The sequence below is a fragment of the Canis lupus genome, chromosome X (assembly GCF_003254725.2).
Source record: "Canis lupus dingo isolate Sandy chromosome X, ASM325472v2, whole genome shotgun sequence".
In the NCBI taxonomy this organism is placed as follows: Eukaryota; Metazoa; Chordata; class Mammalia; order Carnivora; family Canidae; genus Canis; species Canis lupus.
Genome location: NC_064281.1, coordinates 96,224,938 through 96,243,107, shown reverse-complemented (window position 1 = coordinate 96,243,107; position 18,170 = coordinate 96,224,938). Strand labels below are relative to the sequence as shown.

General features: G+C 43.5%; 1 protein-coding gene across 3 annotated transcripts in view; it reads left to right on the top strand.

Annotated features, from left to right (window-relative positions):
* Nucleotides 1–18,170, top strand: part of TENM1 (teneurin transmembrane protein 1) — a 794,660-nt gene that overhangs the window by 750,563 nt on the left and 25,927 nt on the right. For all 3 annotated transcript variants that reach the window (XM_025431163.3, XM_049107241.1, XM_049107240.1), the window contains 3 exons: nucleotides 1,019–1,529; nucleotides 12,727–12,899; nucleotides 14,021–14,256. In XM_025431163.3, coding sequence (XP_025286948.2) covers nucleotides 1,019–1,529; nucleotides 12,727–12,899; nucleotides 14,021–14,256 — 920 coding nt within the window. The remainder of the gene's footprint in view (nucleotides 1–1,018; nucleotides 1,530–12,726; nucleotides 12,900–14,020; nucleotides 14,257–18,170) is intronic.

Below are 18,170 nucleotides of genomic sequence, written 5' to 3'. Positions count from 1 at the left end.
TCTCAGGGCATCAGTGTGCTACTAACACTGTTTTAAAAATATCCAAAATTTTCTTCCTAGCAAATAGTACCCTTTACTTCCAACTGAAATATATATATTTTAAAAAGAATCTTTTCCCCAAAACGTGGAGTAGATATTCCAGATAGCAAACACACCTCTAAATGTCAATAGATAACATTTATTGCTGGGATGTGGAAATCCCTCCATGCTACCTGCAGTCCTATTAAACTGCTCGTCCAGGCCCAAAAGATTCTCTTAACCTTTGCCTTTTCTCGGGCCAGAGGAATCAAGAATGAGCAAATTGGTCGATATGACTTTTGATCAATATTTCCAATGTTTTCCTGGACAATTAGTTTTATACGTATTTTGCTAATTTATATCTTTCATTCAAAGCAAATCTAATGTTTATTCCAGTTATCAAATTTGATGTTCTGAATCATTGTTGCACTTACAGACTTAGTGTACTTTGATAATGTGACAATGGGAATTAGCCAAAGAAAGGTCCTCTAGGCACAGTATCATCGGAAAGTCCTAAGGTAGATCCACAGCACTGACAGGCATAAATCCCAGGAACTCTTGGCCACATTTTGTGTGGCTTCCATTATTTGCTGCTTTTGTATCTTGTGATGCAATAGATACTGAACAGCAGGATTGAGGATTTCTCAAAATTGGTGTTAACCGAGATAATTGCATCTCACTGTTTGTCTTCCCTGGTACTGACTCAAGAATTCTGAATAAGTTTCAAATTTGTCAAGGGAAGGGTATACAGAGGATATTGGTTCACCAATTGTTCCTTTTCAAATGATTTTTTTCTTTTAGAGATTTTATTTTTAAGTAATCTCTGTACCCAATGTGGGGCTCAGACCCACAACCTGAGATCAAAAGTCACATGCTCCACTGACCAAGCCAGCCAGGCACTCCTAAAATGATTCTTGATGCACAGTGATTTCTGTATGTGGTTATGTGCTTATAAATGCTTGTGATGACAATTATTAAAATCATGGTCTTTCTTTCATAGGTGATGGTGGCTATGCCAAAGATGCAAAGATGAAGGCCCCTTCCTCCTTAGCAGTGTCACCTGATGGTACCCTATATGTCGCAGACCTCGGGAACGTTCGAATTCGTACCATTAGCAGAAACCAAGCCCACCTGAATGACATGAACCTTTATGAGATTGCTTCACCTGCTGACCAGGAGCTCTATCAGTTCACTGTCAATGGAACCCACCTGCACACCTTGAACTTGATAACAAGGGACTACGTATATAACTTCACCTACAATGCCGAAGGTGACTTAGGTGCAGTTACCAGCAGCAATGGCAACTCTGTGCACATTCGCCGTGATGCAGGCGGGATGCCCCTGTGGCTTGTGGTGCCTGGCGGGCAGGTGTACTGGCTGACCATAAGCAGCAATGGAGTTCTGAAAAGAGTGTCAGCCCAAGGCTATAATCTGGCCTTGATGACCTATCCAGGAAACACGGGGCTTCTGGCTACCAAAAGTAATGAAAATGGATGGACGACTGTTTACGAGTAAGTTTCTCATTCTCAACATAGGCTTTGTTAGGCTTTTATTTGACATTGTATAATTGCTAGGTGTTGCATGCTATTTTCTCCTAAGAAACACAATTAAAAAAAAATAAAGAGTCAAGGAGAAAATTTTACCCAACTCATAGGGTTCAAACCCATTCCTCCAGAGCAGTTTTGCAGAGCATAATAATAAAAACATAGACCGAATGAAGAATCAGGTGTGGCACTGTGGGAGACAGGAATGATCTAGAAGCCCAAGTACTCAGGAAATTTACAGCATAGCTGGGAAAACAAGGTAAAATTTCATTTAAATAACAAAACTAAGAAAATGGTTCTAAAGCAACAAAGAGGCAGTGTAGCTTAACTAGTATTTATTGATCCCTGTGGGTTTTAATGAATGAATAAATGAATGTGTGCCCAGCCTAGCTCAGCCCAACTCAGTATAAGTTGCTGTGGGAGATAATAGAAGTTAGAATATAAGAAGTGGTCTCTGGAAAGCAAATGTGAACGGGAGAGGCTGCACTCCATTGGCTGCTTCCATGAAACATAGAGCCGGACACTCCCATACAGGCTTGGGCTTCCTCGGTTTCCCTGCATAATTCAAAGAATCTGGCACACACTGGCATTCACAGACTGGATCTGTAATGACTTTGTTTAACTGGGAATTAACACAGGGTGTGTCTGACAGCAAGCTACTAGGAAGTGTCATGACACGGAAAGAGACCATTGTCCTTGCCTTTTCAAGCATGGACAACCTTGTTTGCAGGTCAACTCATTTAGAAAGCTAGTCTGCCACCACTTGGCAAGCATCTTTTCCACAAAAGGGAATTGCTGAATTTTTAACCAGTTTACTGAGGGAAGATAATCTATGGAATCTGAACCCAGAGTCTGAAATGGCATTAAAGTGGAAAAGTGTGACAAGTGGAAATGTTAAGTATGAAGGGTTCCCAGTGTGACTATTCTGTGAGGATGCAGAGAATATGAAGAGGATATGTCCAATCTCATGAAAGCCTCCTGAGGAAACAGACAAAACAATTGGCCTTCACATTTTGGATCATTTCCCAAAGAAATGCCACTTACACAAAAAAGCTGGACAGCTATTTTAGTTTCACTTAGAAACATGTATTCAGTTGTTTCTATTACAAGCCTTACCCTATTTTTTGAAAAATTTCTTACATCTTAATAACAGTAATAAAAGCCACTGTTCACTGAAGCTTTACTATGTGCCAAGTAGCAGGCTAAGTGATTTACATACATTATTTTATTAGATTCCCCCAAATAACAACGTGGGATAGGTGCTCCTGGTATGCCATTTTGTGGATGAGGAAACTGAGGCACAGAATGGTTAATTTGTTCTGATTCACACGATGAATCAGATGTCCAGGATTTAGACTCCCAAGTCTGACTCAAGAGCCCCAATTTTTAAATATACCACCCTGAAGAAAGATCAAGTTTCTAATAAGAATGTATTTTTCAAAAATTCATGCAACATCATACCACAGCTAAAATTAGGCAACTATTTTGAAAGCTAACAGTTGACTTCAGTCAAGCAACAAGAAATGGCTGAAGTATTAACTAGTTTTCAGAATAACCAGTTCAACCATTCATTCATTTAGTCATCAATTCATCATACTGTATACTTGACAGAGATACAATTTATTTGTCAATTATACTTCAACAAAACCAGAGGGGAAAAAAGCAAAAGTAACTAGTTCATTTATTTAGTCAACAGATATTTACTGAGCACTTACTCTGTGCTAGGCAGTATTCTGATACTGGGGATACAGCTGTAAACAAAACAGATAAAAATTCATACCTTTGGGTCACCTGGCTGGCTCAGGCAGTACAGCATGAGACTCTTGATCTCGGGGTCATGAGTTCAAGTCTCACATTGGTTGTGGTACCTACTTAAAATTTTAAAAGAAGTTTTCTTTAAAATATCTACCTTCATAGAGCTTACATTATACTGGAGGGAGACAAGTAAAATGTACAGAACTTCTGATGGTGATAAGTTCTATGGAAAAATGAAGCAGGGTAAGGGAGATCAAGAGTGTGAGGCAGAAGAGGTTTTTCTTTTGGGTGTGTGGTTGGAGAAGGCCTCATTAAGAAGGTGACATTTGAGTATATACTTTGAAATGGTGACTTTTATGGTATATGAATTATATCTCAATAATAATAATAATAATAATAATAATAAAGAGAGAGATTGGAAACAAGGAGTAAAGAATTCTTAGGAGTGCAACCACTCCAGAAAATAGTATGGAGGTCCCTCCAAAAATTAAAAATAGAACTATCCTATGATCCAGGAATCACACTACTGAGTATTTACCCAAAGAATACAAAAACACTAATTCAAAGAGATATAGCAGCATTGTTTACAATAGCCAAGATACGAAACAGACCAAGTATCAAGTATCCATCAGTGGATGAATAGATAAAGAAGGTATGTGTGTGTGTGTGCGTGCGCACACATATACGTACATACAATGGAATATCACTCAAAAAAAAGAATGAAATCTTGCCAATTGCAACAACATGTATGGAGCTAGAGAGTATAGTGCTAAGCAAAATAAGTCAGTCAGAGAAAGACAAATACCATAGGATCTCACTCATATATGGAATTTAAGAAACAAAACAAATGAGAGAGAGAGAGAGAGAGAGAGAGAGAGACAAACCAGGAAACAGACTCTTAACTATACAGGTCAAACTGGTGATTACCAGGGGGGAGGTGGGTGGCGGCATGGGAAAAATAGTGGATGAAGATTAAAAAGTACAATCATCATGATAAAAAATAAAATTATTAAAAACTAAAAAAAATAATATTCAACTGTGTTGAGAGAAGCTTCAAATGCAATAGCAGGTTATTTAACCAAACTTTGGGTCAAAACTATTGGCGTCACTTACAGACCTGTGGTAACTTTTTTCTAGATTTGATTTCAAGGATAAATGATAACATTGACATGGTTATAATAAGTTATGTGATGAATGTAAGAAGAAAAGAGCCCTTCTGAGGAGGTTTGCTGTAAAGAGGAGCAGAGAAATTGGGGCTGGGGGCAAGGGGAATGAAGTAAACAGAAGAAGTTTTTTTTTTAATGACAGAAATAACAGTATATTTGTATACTGATGAAAATGACCCATAGAGAAGGAAAAATTGATGATACTAGATAGAGAATAGAATATGGTTGTAGTCAGATCAGGCTGTATGCCTGGTTTCCACTGGCAGCCCATCGATGCAGGCACTGTGTGGCGAGCAGGATACTTCCAGTGACCAGACTGGGCTGGCAGTGAGTGAAAAAGATCAACATCACTATTGCCAAATAGTCAATGCTGTGCCTCTTAAGAGCTGAGCAACGCAGGCCTTCACATGGGGACAAGTATGGAATTTTGAAGCCACAAAGAGACACTAGAAGTTATTTTACTGAGGCTCAGATAGGGACATACCTTGCCTGTACGCATTGCTAGTTGGCTGGGTCTCAAGTCAGGCCTTTGAGTGTCTAGTCCAATGTTAGTGTCTAGTCTGGAAAAAAGCTGTCTTTGCCCAGGAGGCTGCCAGAGTAGCCAGGATGCCCTTGCTTGTTTCCCAAGCATCCCCCTGGCAAAGGCTTCCGCTATACTAAATGGAAAGGTCCCACACTGAGGCCAAAGCGTCAGTGCATCGCTGCTGCTGGTCCAGGCTGAGCGGTTCCACAGGCCCTTGCACTCTGCAAAAGTCAGCCACTTGAAGACACTGCATTTAACATGATTTTTTTTAAAAAAGATTTTATTTATTTATTCACGGGAGACAGAGAGAGAGAGAAAGAGGTAGAGACACAAGCTGAGGGAGAAGCAGGCTGTGGGATCGCAAGAGTGACCGTGGGAAGTCTGGGAAGTGAGATTTTCTCTCCAGTAGCAGGAAAGGGGATAGAAAGAGAGGCTAACCAGCCATTTCTTCCTTTTTCCCCCTTAACTCCAACCAGGATTATGCTGAAACCCTCCTGACCAAAAAGTATCTATGGCGAGAAAGTCCCTCTTCCTCCTGAAGCCATCCATTCTAGTGCCAAACAGCAGTCCCCAGCAAGACATGCCCCTGTCCCTTCTTAACTGCACAGAAAAGAATGAGCAATTTCCCCATCTACATAGTGCAACCATTCCTTCTTACAGTCTTCTCTGTACAACATCTGACTTCTTTCGCTTTTATCCTCCAATGCATTAGCCAGTTCTGAACACTCCTTTGAGTTTTTCTTGGTCCTCCTGAAGCTGGGGAACACAGAACTGGACCTGCTATTCTAGTCAGGGTCAGAGCCCTGCCGAGGTCAGTAAAGTATGGCCATGCCACTGCCACCAGGCCCTCCTGAAAGAACTCGAGCATTTCCCTGAGGTGAAGAAGCTGCCTTCTGTGGCCAAAGGGAACAAATAGTTTGCCAAGGTAGAAACAGAAATTCTGTTCTGAGTTGAGACACAGAGAATCAGAGACAGAAGCAAAATTTAGCAGGATGGAGGGCTGCCACGTACAGGTAGCTAAGCCAGTAATCCATCCTGCTTTTGATTATCTGTGGCGATGGGCAGGAGAAATGACACAGATGACCCTGAACAGTGTATCATCCAAATGGGATTTTAAAATGCATCTTGTGCAGTGCTAGTATGTGGGCTTGTATCGTGTAATGTGATGTTGTTTAAATAGTTCATTGATTTTCATAATTCCGTTTGACTTGGACCAGAATCAAAATTGCACACCCCAAGTGTTAGTACTTGATGCTTGACTGCCCCTAAGCGTCCTGAATGTCACGGGGAAAGCTGACCGCAGAGAAATGGCTAACAGAGAGGTGACTGTCAAGGCAGGAATACCGACCAAATGAGGCAAGGTTTTGGCCCAAGGGGGCTGGCAGGTTCCTAATTGCAATGACCCTGCCACAGCGAGGGCCCAAGGGAGGGGCCCAGCAACTCACATAGCGGGCAAGCTGTCTTTGCCCAGGAGGCTGCCAGAGTAGCCAGGATGCCCTTGCTTGTTTCCCAAGCATCCCCCTGCCAAGGCTTCCGCTATACTAAATGGAAAGGTCCCACACTGAGGCCAAAGCGTCAGTGCATCGCTGCTGCTGGTCCAGGCTGAGCGAGCGGTTCCACAGGCCCTTGCACTCTGCAAAAGCCAGCCACTTGAAGACACTGTGCATTTAACATGATTTTTTAAAAAAGATTTTATTTATTTATTCATGGGAGACATAGAGAGAGAGAAAGAGGTAGAGACACAAGCTAAGGGAGAAGCAGGCTCCATGCAGGGAGCCCAACATGGGACTCAATCGCGGGACTCCAGGATCACGCCCTGGGCTGAAGGCAGGCGCCCAACCACTGAGCCACCCAGGCTGCCCTAACATGATTTTTTGATCACTGGTCTTCCATATTCTCTCTCTTTCTAGACTTTGTTAGCACATCCCCACCACCACCATCCCACCGACCCCCCAAAAAAGATTGGAAGTAGGGGGAGGAGCAAGGTAAACAAGCCACGTCTCTGGGTGAGATAGTTGCCTGGGTGTAGGATGTGATTCCCATGTAGACCTGGTTATGTAAATAGTCCAAACACATCAAAATGTTTCCAGTGTTTTCTGGAATCTCAGAGTAAAGAGGGAGCTAAGGCACCATGAGGTCCAGCCTCCAGTCTTCAGGCAGGCAAAGGATTTCAGTTAAGCAAAAACAGAGAACTGTCAACTGTTCCTTCAGGTCTCCAGAGACAGAGAGTCTCCACACCTTTGCTCAGTCACCTCTCCATGTATGTGCTTTATGGCCTTGATAAGGATCAAGACTGGACAGACAGAACTGTCATGGGTCATGCTGGGGACACCTACAGTAGAGACAGGGAGTAAACAGAAGGAAGCGAGTCTCCTGGCAGAAAAAGTTTCGGGGGCTGGTAAGGAAGATTAGCTGAGCGCACAGGACGTGTACGGAAGCTGGGCCTGGCCTCCCCACACCACCACCGCTGGCTCTGTCTCTTCTCTAAGCATATTGGCTCTCGTGTCCACCCATCGCTTCCATTTCCACTGGTATCACCTTATTTCACTCACTCAACAAGTAGACGTAGCGAGAACTTGCTCTTGCCAGATACCGAGACTACGGGCATGGATGTCACATAGGTGCCTGTCCTCTGTGGATACAAGTTTACAGCCTAGTAAGGAAGACACGTTCCAATGATTACAATCATAACACATTTAAGAAAGGCAAGAAGCCCCCATGTTCTTAGACAAATGAAAGCTGTAGCCTTCCAACTGGCCTCCCTGCTCCACATATCCTCTTTCAAGATTTGCTGCCGCCAAAGTACTGCTTTAATCATACTGTTCTCTCCTTGGAAAGTCCTCTGTGCCTCTTCATTCTCGACTGACTGCCTGCTTTCCTCCAGAAGCTGGTGCCCCACTTCCCCTATGCTCTGGTTACAACATGCCTCCCAGGCTTATCCCCCACTACCCTTCTGGGGGAACCTTGTGCCCCAACAACCCAGTCCTTTTCATGGACATCCCATCCACCTGCATGCTTTTCTTCATGCTGTCACCTCTCTTTGGAATGCCTTCTTCTCCACCCCCATCTCTACCTAGCAAAGGATTGAGCTCTACCTCCCTTCCAGAATTCAAATACCACCTCCTTCTCTTCCTTCCTCTCTGCTTGGCCCAGCTGGAAATGACTTCTGCCTCCTCTGAGCTTCAACAGCTTGTTTGCAGAAGCACATGGCAATATTCTGGCATTAGAGTGATTTGTGTGAATGTCTTATCTGCCCCACTAGACTTTGAATTTCATTCGGCACTGTATCTCTGGTACCCAGCACAAGACTGATACTTATTGAATAAAGAACAAGTGGAGATAGAAGGGCATTATGGACTTGGAGCTGAATCAAAGGAAGCCAAATGAAGTTATTGGTGAGGAAGGGGAATCCAGTATTTCCTAGAGAATGATTATTAGGTTGGTCAGGTTTCTGACATGAGTGGGTAAAAACGGTCTGTTTCCCTTTAAAAAAATAAGTAATGAATTTCCCTTCTGTAATCTTGAATATCTTTTAAAAAGCAAAGGTAGGGGAGCTTCTAGTTTTTACTCTGCGTGGCTTAGCTCTGGCTTAAATTGTCCTCAAGGGAAAAGGGCAGGCTATCCCTTATGAGAAAATATCAGACCAAATGTATTTTTAATAATGTGTAAATATCACCCTACCCCAACTAAACTATATGCTCCTCAAGGACAAGAATGAATTCTGAACTTCCTTTATAAATGTTGTCTTTTCTCTAACGGGGCATGTCTGCGTGCACGTGCACATGCATGCACGCGTGCACATACACACACGTGCACACAGCCTATTGAGGTGCTGAGCAAAACAATAGTTATACTTAATACTTCACTGATCAGTGTCCTGTGAGACCCTCATTATGGAATTCTGTAAAATCAGGACAGGAAGGGACAATCTGATGGCAAATCTCCTCTTACCAGACCCACTTCTAATGAATATGAAGGCAACGGTCATCACCTGATCACACAATTCACCAGCCAGGATTTGCAGGCCTGGTTAAGCGAGTGCTACTGCCAGCCCTGGGAAGGAGGGGCTTGCTGCCATGTTGTGGCCTGAGGGGATCAGCTGCAGCATATTGGCTTGTACTCTGCACCAAAGGATGCAGGCACCAAAGGGAAACACACAGCATAAGAGGTTTTGATTAAACTTGTATCTTTGACATTCAGTCTGGAAACATGCATTCCCCTGTGATGGAGAGAAAAAAACTCAAGCAAGCCATACGAAATCAAAGGCTCCCTTTATTTCTTAGCCATTTTTGAGCAATCTTTCCAAAGTTGTAGGAATTAGCCACTGATGAGTTCTTTCGCCTGTCACTCTCGCTTTGGAAATGACTTCACAAAAAAGAAGTAGGCCTGTGTTTAGACCGAGGGCCATCCAAATAAATGACAGAGACACCAACACTTAAGATACCACCAAATGTGATTGTTATGACCGACTGCCAGAATTGGGGTCTGTGTGTTGGGTAACGTGCTTCAGGGATAGTTTGGGGGGGTTCCCCTTCATTTTTATTGAGATATAATTGACCCATCGCACTGCAGAAATGTAAGGTGTACAGCCTAATTCCCTGACTTACATATAATACTGAGAAATGATTACCAAAACAGGTTTAGTTAATATCCATCATCTCGTAGATACAAAAAAAGAGAGAAATGGTTTTTTCCTTCTGATGAGAACTTTGGGGGTCTACCCTCTTAGTGACTGTCCTGTGTACCATACATCAGCGTTAGCTGTAGTCATCGTGTTGTACATCACCTCCCCAGTACTTATGGATCTTGAAGCTGGAACTTTTGTATCCTTTGACTACCTTCCTTCAACTTCCCCACCCACCCCATGTCTGGTAACCACAAATCTGATCTCTTCTGATGTTGGTACATGTGGGCCTTTTTTTATTTTTATTTTTTAGATTCTACATGTAGGTGAGATCACACACTATTTGTCATTGTCTGACATCTTTCACTTAGCGTTATGCCCTCCAGGTCAAGTGCTTTGTTTATGATAGAGTTAAAGTCAGATACACACTTTCAAAACAAAGATGCCTGTCCAGCCACAGAAAGGAAATCAGGCAATATGACTTTCCAGCTACCCAGCAACTGGACAGGGCCGTGGAAAATTCTACCTAATCCCCACCAGGAAAGATTCAGGCAGCCACCTCCCAGCTAGATCTATCCATGTAATTACAATCTTATCTAGGACTATTCATCTTTCCTCTCCAAATGTACTCCTGTCAATTTGGGAAGTCGGGATGGGAACAGAGTATATAGGATCATGGTTGTGCTCTAGGGACTAAGCTTTGAAACATATAATCTCAGATAAACAGCACCAGTGACTGAGTTTAAAAGTATTTGGTGGGGGGTGGGAGGGTTTGGAAACCAGATTTATCCACAGGGCACTGCTAAGTTTCATTGAATATTTGGCCCTGGTCCCTCTGCTCATGGATGGCTCAAATGACATCTGATTTTGTCATCTTGCCCTGAGGAGTGACACAACCACTATCTTCACTTTAAGATGAAATTTTGCTTTTATTTTTTTTTTTTTATTTATTTATGATAGTCACAGAGAGAGAGAGAGAGGCAGAGACATAGGCAGAGGGAGAAGCAGGCTCCATGCATCGGGAGCCTGATGTGGGATTCGATCCCGGGTCTCCAGGATCGTGCCCTGGGCCAAAGGCAGGCGCCAAACCGCTGCGCCACCCAGGGATCCCGAAATTTTGCTTTTAAAACAAGAGGTTCTGTGAGCGAAAAAGAAGGAAACTGCCCCCAAGCTGGAAAGCCCATCGGGCACTTACATGCATAGCAATTTAGGTCAGATTACCTGAGGAATGATGATGGTTGACCTTGCCACGGTTTGAGGAAACCACTTGGAAATCAGGAAGGGTAATCCAATGAGGCAAAGTTGCTGTCGATGGATGTCAAGCAGAAAGGCACTGCCTGCATAATCTAGGCTGTGGGGCCCCAGGCTCCCTGGTGAGGAAGGCAGTTTCCTTCTATCTGCTGCCTGGAAATACTTCCCTACCAGGAAAAGCAGCTTGGTACCTTGGGATAATTAAAGGTAGACGTATTCCTCTCCTAGAAGGAAGACCACGCAGACAAGGTTGAGGCTGGGCTGGGCATTCCAGCCTTTCCATGGTCCTTTCTCATCAGGGGCCTGCCTTTTGCAGTCACAGAGCCCCAGAGCAGACCAGGGGCAAATGAGCTGAGCCAGGGTCAGGGCTGTGCCATTAAGCTCAGGCACAAACAGCACCCTTCAGTCTTTTCCTTGATAACGAGGCTAGGGCGGCACAGTAGCAACACACCAACAACCTTTTTGATGAAAATCCATTGACACAGAAGATGCAGCCAATTAAACAATTGGGCGTGGCATGTCTGTGATATCAACTGACCTACTTGATTGTTTTCATTTGCACGCACGCCTGTTTAAACTGATAGCACATGTGCGTACGTGCACACGCTCGTATACCCATTGCACCGAACTTGAGGTGGCATTGCGTATAGCCCCAAGTTCAGTTCTGTCTGATAAAATAAGGTCCAGCCCCTTTGCCCAAGCCTACCAAACGCTGGTCTAGGTTTTAAAATTTGAGCAACTACCCAGGCTTAGTTCTTTAAAACCTAGTGAACTAACACTAAATCACTATGCCATTTTGCATAATTGTCGGGGGAGGAAATAGTAGAGCCAGACTTTGCCATTGTGTCCAGGCTGTATCCTACTCACTTTGGGTAAAAAGAATTTAATTGTTTAACATTTTAAAAGCAAATAAAAGTGCTTAAATATTTTGTAATTTGCAACTTGAAAAGAAAACAGTAATGGGTTTCCAAGTGCATGTCTTTACTTTTAATGAAGTGTTTATTTTTCATGGTTCTATTGGCAATAAAAGAACAGCTCCACATCAAAAGCCTTCAGGGAAGCAGTTTCCATTTGGAGGACAGTGAGATTGACAATCATTCTGATTTTTTTTTAAAAAAAAGTAAACTCACTAGACTATATTTCCAGATATAGGTTATTGCCTATTATCCCAGGTAATTATTTTTTTGTCTCTTACTCATATAGGCAAATTACAACGCATTATGTACTATACTCTAAAACGATTTTTTTAGAAAAATTAAGTGACACAGAGATCAGGGGGCTCCAGAATGTTTTAATGAACATGTTTCCATTATCCTCTGTGCTTGTTCATTTTGTTGTAAGAATGATTCATTCATTTCAAATTTGGCAACTTAAACAGCAGCAAATATAATTTTCCTATCACAATGCAAAATCAGTTTATTGCCCTTCCAGACACTGGGGGCCGGCTGTGCCTCCTTTTCCTTTGCCAATAGCACCCTCTGCTGGGTTTTGTTATCCATCACATCTAGTGGGATCGACCCAAATTGCAAGCGGAGGCCTCCCTGCAACATTACACACAGCAGGACATGATTCATAAATCAGTTTTCCACCCTGGTGATTCATTACCAGATATATTTTTTCTGTAAAACAGCACAGCTCAAGGAAGTCATCAAGAATTCAGAAGCTGCAAGAAATACCTTCGTTTGATTAATCATCTCTCTGACCTTTTTCTTCTTATTGAACAAGGTTAATAATACTTGTTATCACTCAAAGTTAAACTGTATTAGCTGCCAAGTGATTTTTATTTGCAAAGGCCTGTTATCACTGCCAAGAGGCTTCAAAGTTGGGATTGGTTACATTCCTCAGGTATGACCCCGAGGGACATCTGACCAATGCAACATTTCCCACTGGAGAGGTCAGCAGCTTTCACAGTGACCTGGAGAAGCTGACAAAAGTGGAATTAGATACTTCCAACCGTGAAAATGTCCTCATGTCAACCAACTTGACAGCAACTAGTACCATATATATTTTAAAACAAGGTAAGGATACTTCCCACTTCACCTGACTGTAATAGCACCTTTCTGAACTTTTACCATCAAACCTCTGCACACCATTAATCAATAGAATTCATTTCTGGCTGCGAAGGTGGCTTCTTATTTTCCAGCTATGGAGGCTGAAATCCAAATAAAATCACACCTTTCACAAAGTTCGTGTAGCAACATTGGGCCACATCTCTGTGGGAGCTGTGAGGTTCAATCCCTGCCAAATCTTCTCTCCCTTCAAGTCATTTCCCAACACCCAGCTGTTTGTGAAGCTCTTTTAGGCTCTGATTGGGTTATATTAAAGAAATGAAGCCTGTGCCCCACCTGAGATTAGCATTCTAGATCAATGCTGACGTGGGTGAATAAATAGGATGAATTGGGATACGGCACCAAGCAGGAAAGTAAGTGAAATGAGAGCATCAAAATCCCATTCTAGCCAGAGATAAAAGTAAGAATGGAAGAAAAAGGAAGGGAGGGAGAGAGAGAGAAGAAAACAGAAAGGGAGGGAAGACGGGAGGGAAGGTTGCATTTGGAAGTAATGTCTCAGAAGCTAGAGGGACATGGACAGAGAAATTGTTTTCTCTCTGCCTGGTCATTAAGGACCAATTCTGTTGTTAGGTTGTGGGGCCAGACACAGAACTGCCCAGAGTTCAGGCTCACTGAAAGGATCGGTAGCAGCCTTTGTCGGTGTACTCACTTTGTGGGGTGCGATAGCCATGCCCGTGTCCCCAGGCGGTCAGGATGTGGAGGTGAACTTCCTCTTCTCCTTCTGGCTCCCAGCATAGCAAACCGAAGAGGCCAATCCACCAAGTCAGAGAAGGATTTTGTGAGGGAATTCTTTAAAAGTGAAAGAGACAAGCCAAAAACAGCCTGCAGCATTCGGCAGGAATCTTTTATCCAAGAAACAAGATACCCCAGCTATGAAAATAACAAGGCCCAAATGGACAGAGAGCGCTTGTGCCTGTGAGAGCGGCTGCCCAGCCCCGAGGGCAGTTGGGTCCCCAGGCGAGCCACCTGCTCAGCCTTCGTGCGGTCGCCTCCGGAAGCTAAACTTTCTCTTCTCTGCTTCCTGCACTTCCCTTTCCTCCCCTCTTCCCCCTTTGCCCCTCCGCCTACAGAAAATACCCAGAGCACCTATCGGGTGAGTCCAGACGGCTCCCTACGCGTCACCTTTGCCAGCGGGATGGAGATCAGCCTCAGCTCCGAGCCCCACATCTTGGCCGGGGCCGTGAACCCCACCCTGGGCAAATGCAACATCTCCCTGCCCGGAGAGCACAACGCCAACCTCATCGAGTGGCGGCAGCGCAAGGAGCAAAACAGAGGCAACATTTCGGCTTTCGAAAGGAGACTGAGGGTAAGGCTTGACCTCACAGAGACACAAAACTTTTGTTTGCTGTTGGAAAACTGCAGAGCTGCCCTAATCAGAAGTCCCATTGCAACCCAGCGTTTCTAGGTGACTGACTGGCTTATATGATACACTAATTCAAGAGAGGGTGCTAATGGCTGATAATGGTTCAGTATCCTTAAATGAACATTCTAATAGGAGCTTTCTTTGTCATTAGCCAGCTAAAGTGCTCTAATAGTAGCAATTTCAGGCACCAAAGAAAGTCTGGGTGGAGAAATGTGTTTAGTCAGGAGGCCCTCCAGAATCGCTCACAGTGTGCCGGGGAGATGGTTATCGGGCTCCCTACATGGACCCAGCTCCCTACTCTGGGGGTACTTCATACTTTATGTGGCAAGAGCAGGTAGGCGCAAACACAAGGATGCAGGACATGAGGCAACCTTTGGACAGAGGCAAATTAAAAGGAAAACTCGGTGAATGATATCATTACTGTGAATACATTACTAAGGGCCAGAGGGTGAAGGACTAGTCCTGAGATCGGATTAGCCGGTCAGTGCTCAGAGAGGGCTTCCCGGAGGAAATCGAAGGTCTGGGGGCTTTCAAGTCCTTACCAGGCACAGTTGACTGCCGTCAGCCAGAGATCTCCATCAGGCCTGCCTTTCTGCAGCCCACAAAGCCTACAACCACCACAGCACTGTGTCTACCTGTCCCTTCTCAAACATTAACCAATGTTAGGATGATGTGACCAACTCTCCAAATATAGTAACATTCAATATCAGCCCCAGAGCAACTGCCAGCCCCAGGGAAACAATCACTCACAATTGAGGCCAGGCCTGCTTTCAGCACCTGTGTCACGCCGGGACACCTGAGAAGCTTGCATTTTCTTCACTCACGGTACAAACTCGCTCACGGTGAAAACGTGGTAACCTTTAGGCTGTGGAAATACGACGCCAGACAACCACCCAGTTCCGACCAGAAACGGTCCAACCAGTCCAGAGGCGCGCGATAAGGACAAAATAATCCACGACAGTATATTCCTTTACAACCAGTTCTGTTGGCAACACATAGACTCCGACTTCAGTGGTCTTTGTAATGCCGCTAGAGTTATCTATATGCAGAAGGCAATTTGTATGTTTTGATTCTATCCTGTTGCTAGTCTCTATCCAAGCATTTACTGCTGATGTGCCACTGAACTGAGAAGTAAAACCAGTCCACATAGTCACATGCACATCTCTGTGTGGGAGGCAGTCAGGGTTTCTGTCAGAAGTCTAGAAATGGGATCTCCTGGGTAGGATCCCTTTGACGTGGCTTAAGAAATGTCTTTATTGGGGTGGCTGGGTGGCTCAGTCAGTTAAGTGTCTGACTCGTGATCTCGGCTCAGGTCTCAATCTCAGGGTTGTGAGTTCAAGCCCCAAGTTAGGCTCCATGCTGGGTGTGGAGCCTACTTAATAAAAAACAAAACAAAACAAAACAAAAAAAAGAAATGCCTTTATTTTCTTCACCTATGAAATGAAAATATCATACTAAAGTAAGAACCATCTACATAAGGCTTATCAGCTTCATGGATTCACCACAGAATATTTGCATCAAAGAAATGAACTCTTAGTGCCTCCCCCAGTTTATAGCCTCAATAAAACATTATGAACCAGATCATACACTGTGTGCCTTTGGGTTTTCCTATTCTTTAGGATAACCCATCCTGTACTATGTGACTTTGGGATTCTCCACTTTCTAAGATAACCCACCATTCTCTCCCCTCCATGTGCACAGATAATGAAGAAATTATAAACTATAATTTACACCTCATATCCCAGAGTGTCCTTCATGTTGAAAAGCTAATGGTCATAAAACATCTAGGGGCTCTGTAGTGTTAAGGAGTTAAGTGTTATTTAGTGAATTCTACTTACAATTGACCCATTTCCCTTCCTGTGGTATAGTTGAGCAGATCTGTGGAACTGCTTAGAAGCAGGACCTTCTCTGTTACGTGACTTCTAGGGTACTTCCTGAGGTCCTGCCACAGAATGGAGCCCCTTATCAACTGAGCAGTGTAACCATGCATGTCCCTAGAAACCTAACAGCAATCCTTTACATATGTTTAGGGCTTTAGAGTTAACAAAATGCTTTCATAGCCAGGATTTTATTTGATCACCACAACCATCAATTGTTTTTATTCCCAATTTACAGATAAGGAGACTAAGGCCCAGAGAGGTTAAGTGATTTGCCCAAAGTCAAACAGCTATTCAGGATCAGAGCCAGCACTACAATGCAGGTCTTCACCTAGCACAGCACTCTTTCCACTACATCATGCTGTGCTGCCTTGTTCCTTAAAATAATTAATCTATAAATCATTGCCCCACTCAGTGGAGCCACCTTGGCAGGGCCTGACTCCTCATTTCAATGCTGACAAAAAGAGACAAATAATCGACTCTAATGTACTGGCAAGTGTGGGTGGTACAGGACAACTGGCTAGCCTCCAGGCAGGGGAAATGTGGAAGAGGCAAGCGAAGGGAAACTGTTTAACTGGCTAATTCTTACCTTCTCTCCCCATCCTTCTGCATTTTTTTATACTGCTGCCTCAGTTTCCCCATATTAGGCAAATCTAATTTAACGGAAGGAATATATTCCCCTCGTGTAGGTGTGAATCCAATTTAGGCAAAGCAAATTGTCTTCCCCTGCTGAGTTTATTATTTCAGAGATGGTGCCCCTTCGTTTCTGGAAGCTTTTCAAGGGGCAAGCAGATGGCATGAGATGTAACGTTCCCTCTTCCTGGGCCAGATATACAGTGACCCATTTGTAAGCATACATGTAAGGAATAAGCCTCTCTGACACCCTCAAGTACCTCAAGGCCTTGGACTGCATCATTTATTTCTCCTGGTGGAGCAGCCATTTCAGAGGGAGAACAAGTCGGGGTCCCAGAGCTCTTGAGACGGAATACCAGGTTCAGATAGTCCCACAACATCGAAACCTCATGCTGTACTGTAGGAAATAGGACTCTTCTTTAAAAACAAACAAACAAAGGTATGATTGTGATTTTTAATTGTGCTTGGGCAGCAGGTCATAAAACACTAATTGTTCGGACACAAAATGACAGGTTCATTTAAAGGCACATTTGGTTAAGATGATGGACATTCCATAAAGCTACCTATCACATCCACTCTAGACCTTCTAGCTCGAAGAAAAAGCAGAAAAGGATAGACATCTCTCTTGGAGAGAAAGCAACAAGGATTGCTCTTCTCCAATGACTGGTGGGGGGTTTTCATACAAAGTCAGGATCCCCTTCAAGGTGAGCAAGGCAGACTGCTGAAAAACGTGATTTCCTGCTCAGCCTCGGCAAGCAAGGGATTTGTTACCTCTGGGCCATCCTGCACCAGCTCCATTAAGTGAAATAAATCACATTAACATCCTGAGATTTCCTTTATTTTAAAAATCCATTTCCCCCCAACCTGAGTTGTGTTTGAATCATCTTCCTTGCAAAGTACTTTTACATCCAGTCCATGTATCTTATCTGCTGCATCAGCCTGTCCCCATAAATACATTTCCCTGGACAATGGAGAAATTAGAGCACAGATAACAATGGAAGCAGTTGTAAAGGAATTGGACATTCACCAACAGCAAACCAGTTTAGGAACTTCACCCAGATTGCACCTAGCCACATCCACAGATAATAACACCGTTATAGGAGACAGATCCCAGTACTGGATCCCAGAGCTCTTTACAAGATTTCACAGACTGAGATGTGAGGTTACAGCCAAACCCCTGCACTGCAGCCTCCTTTATGAAAAGGAAAAAAAAAATCCAGGAAGCTTAGCACTTCAAACCAAAGTCATAAAATCAAGTAAGATGATTATATGTTTACAAGCAAAATGAAGCAAAGACTAACCTAAAACCCTCACAATTGATTTTTGTCCCCTCTTCACTCAAAGATA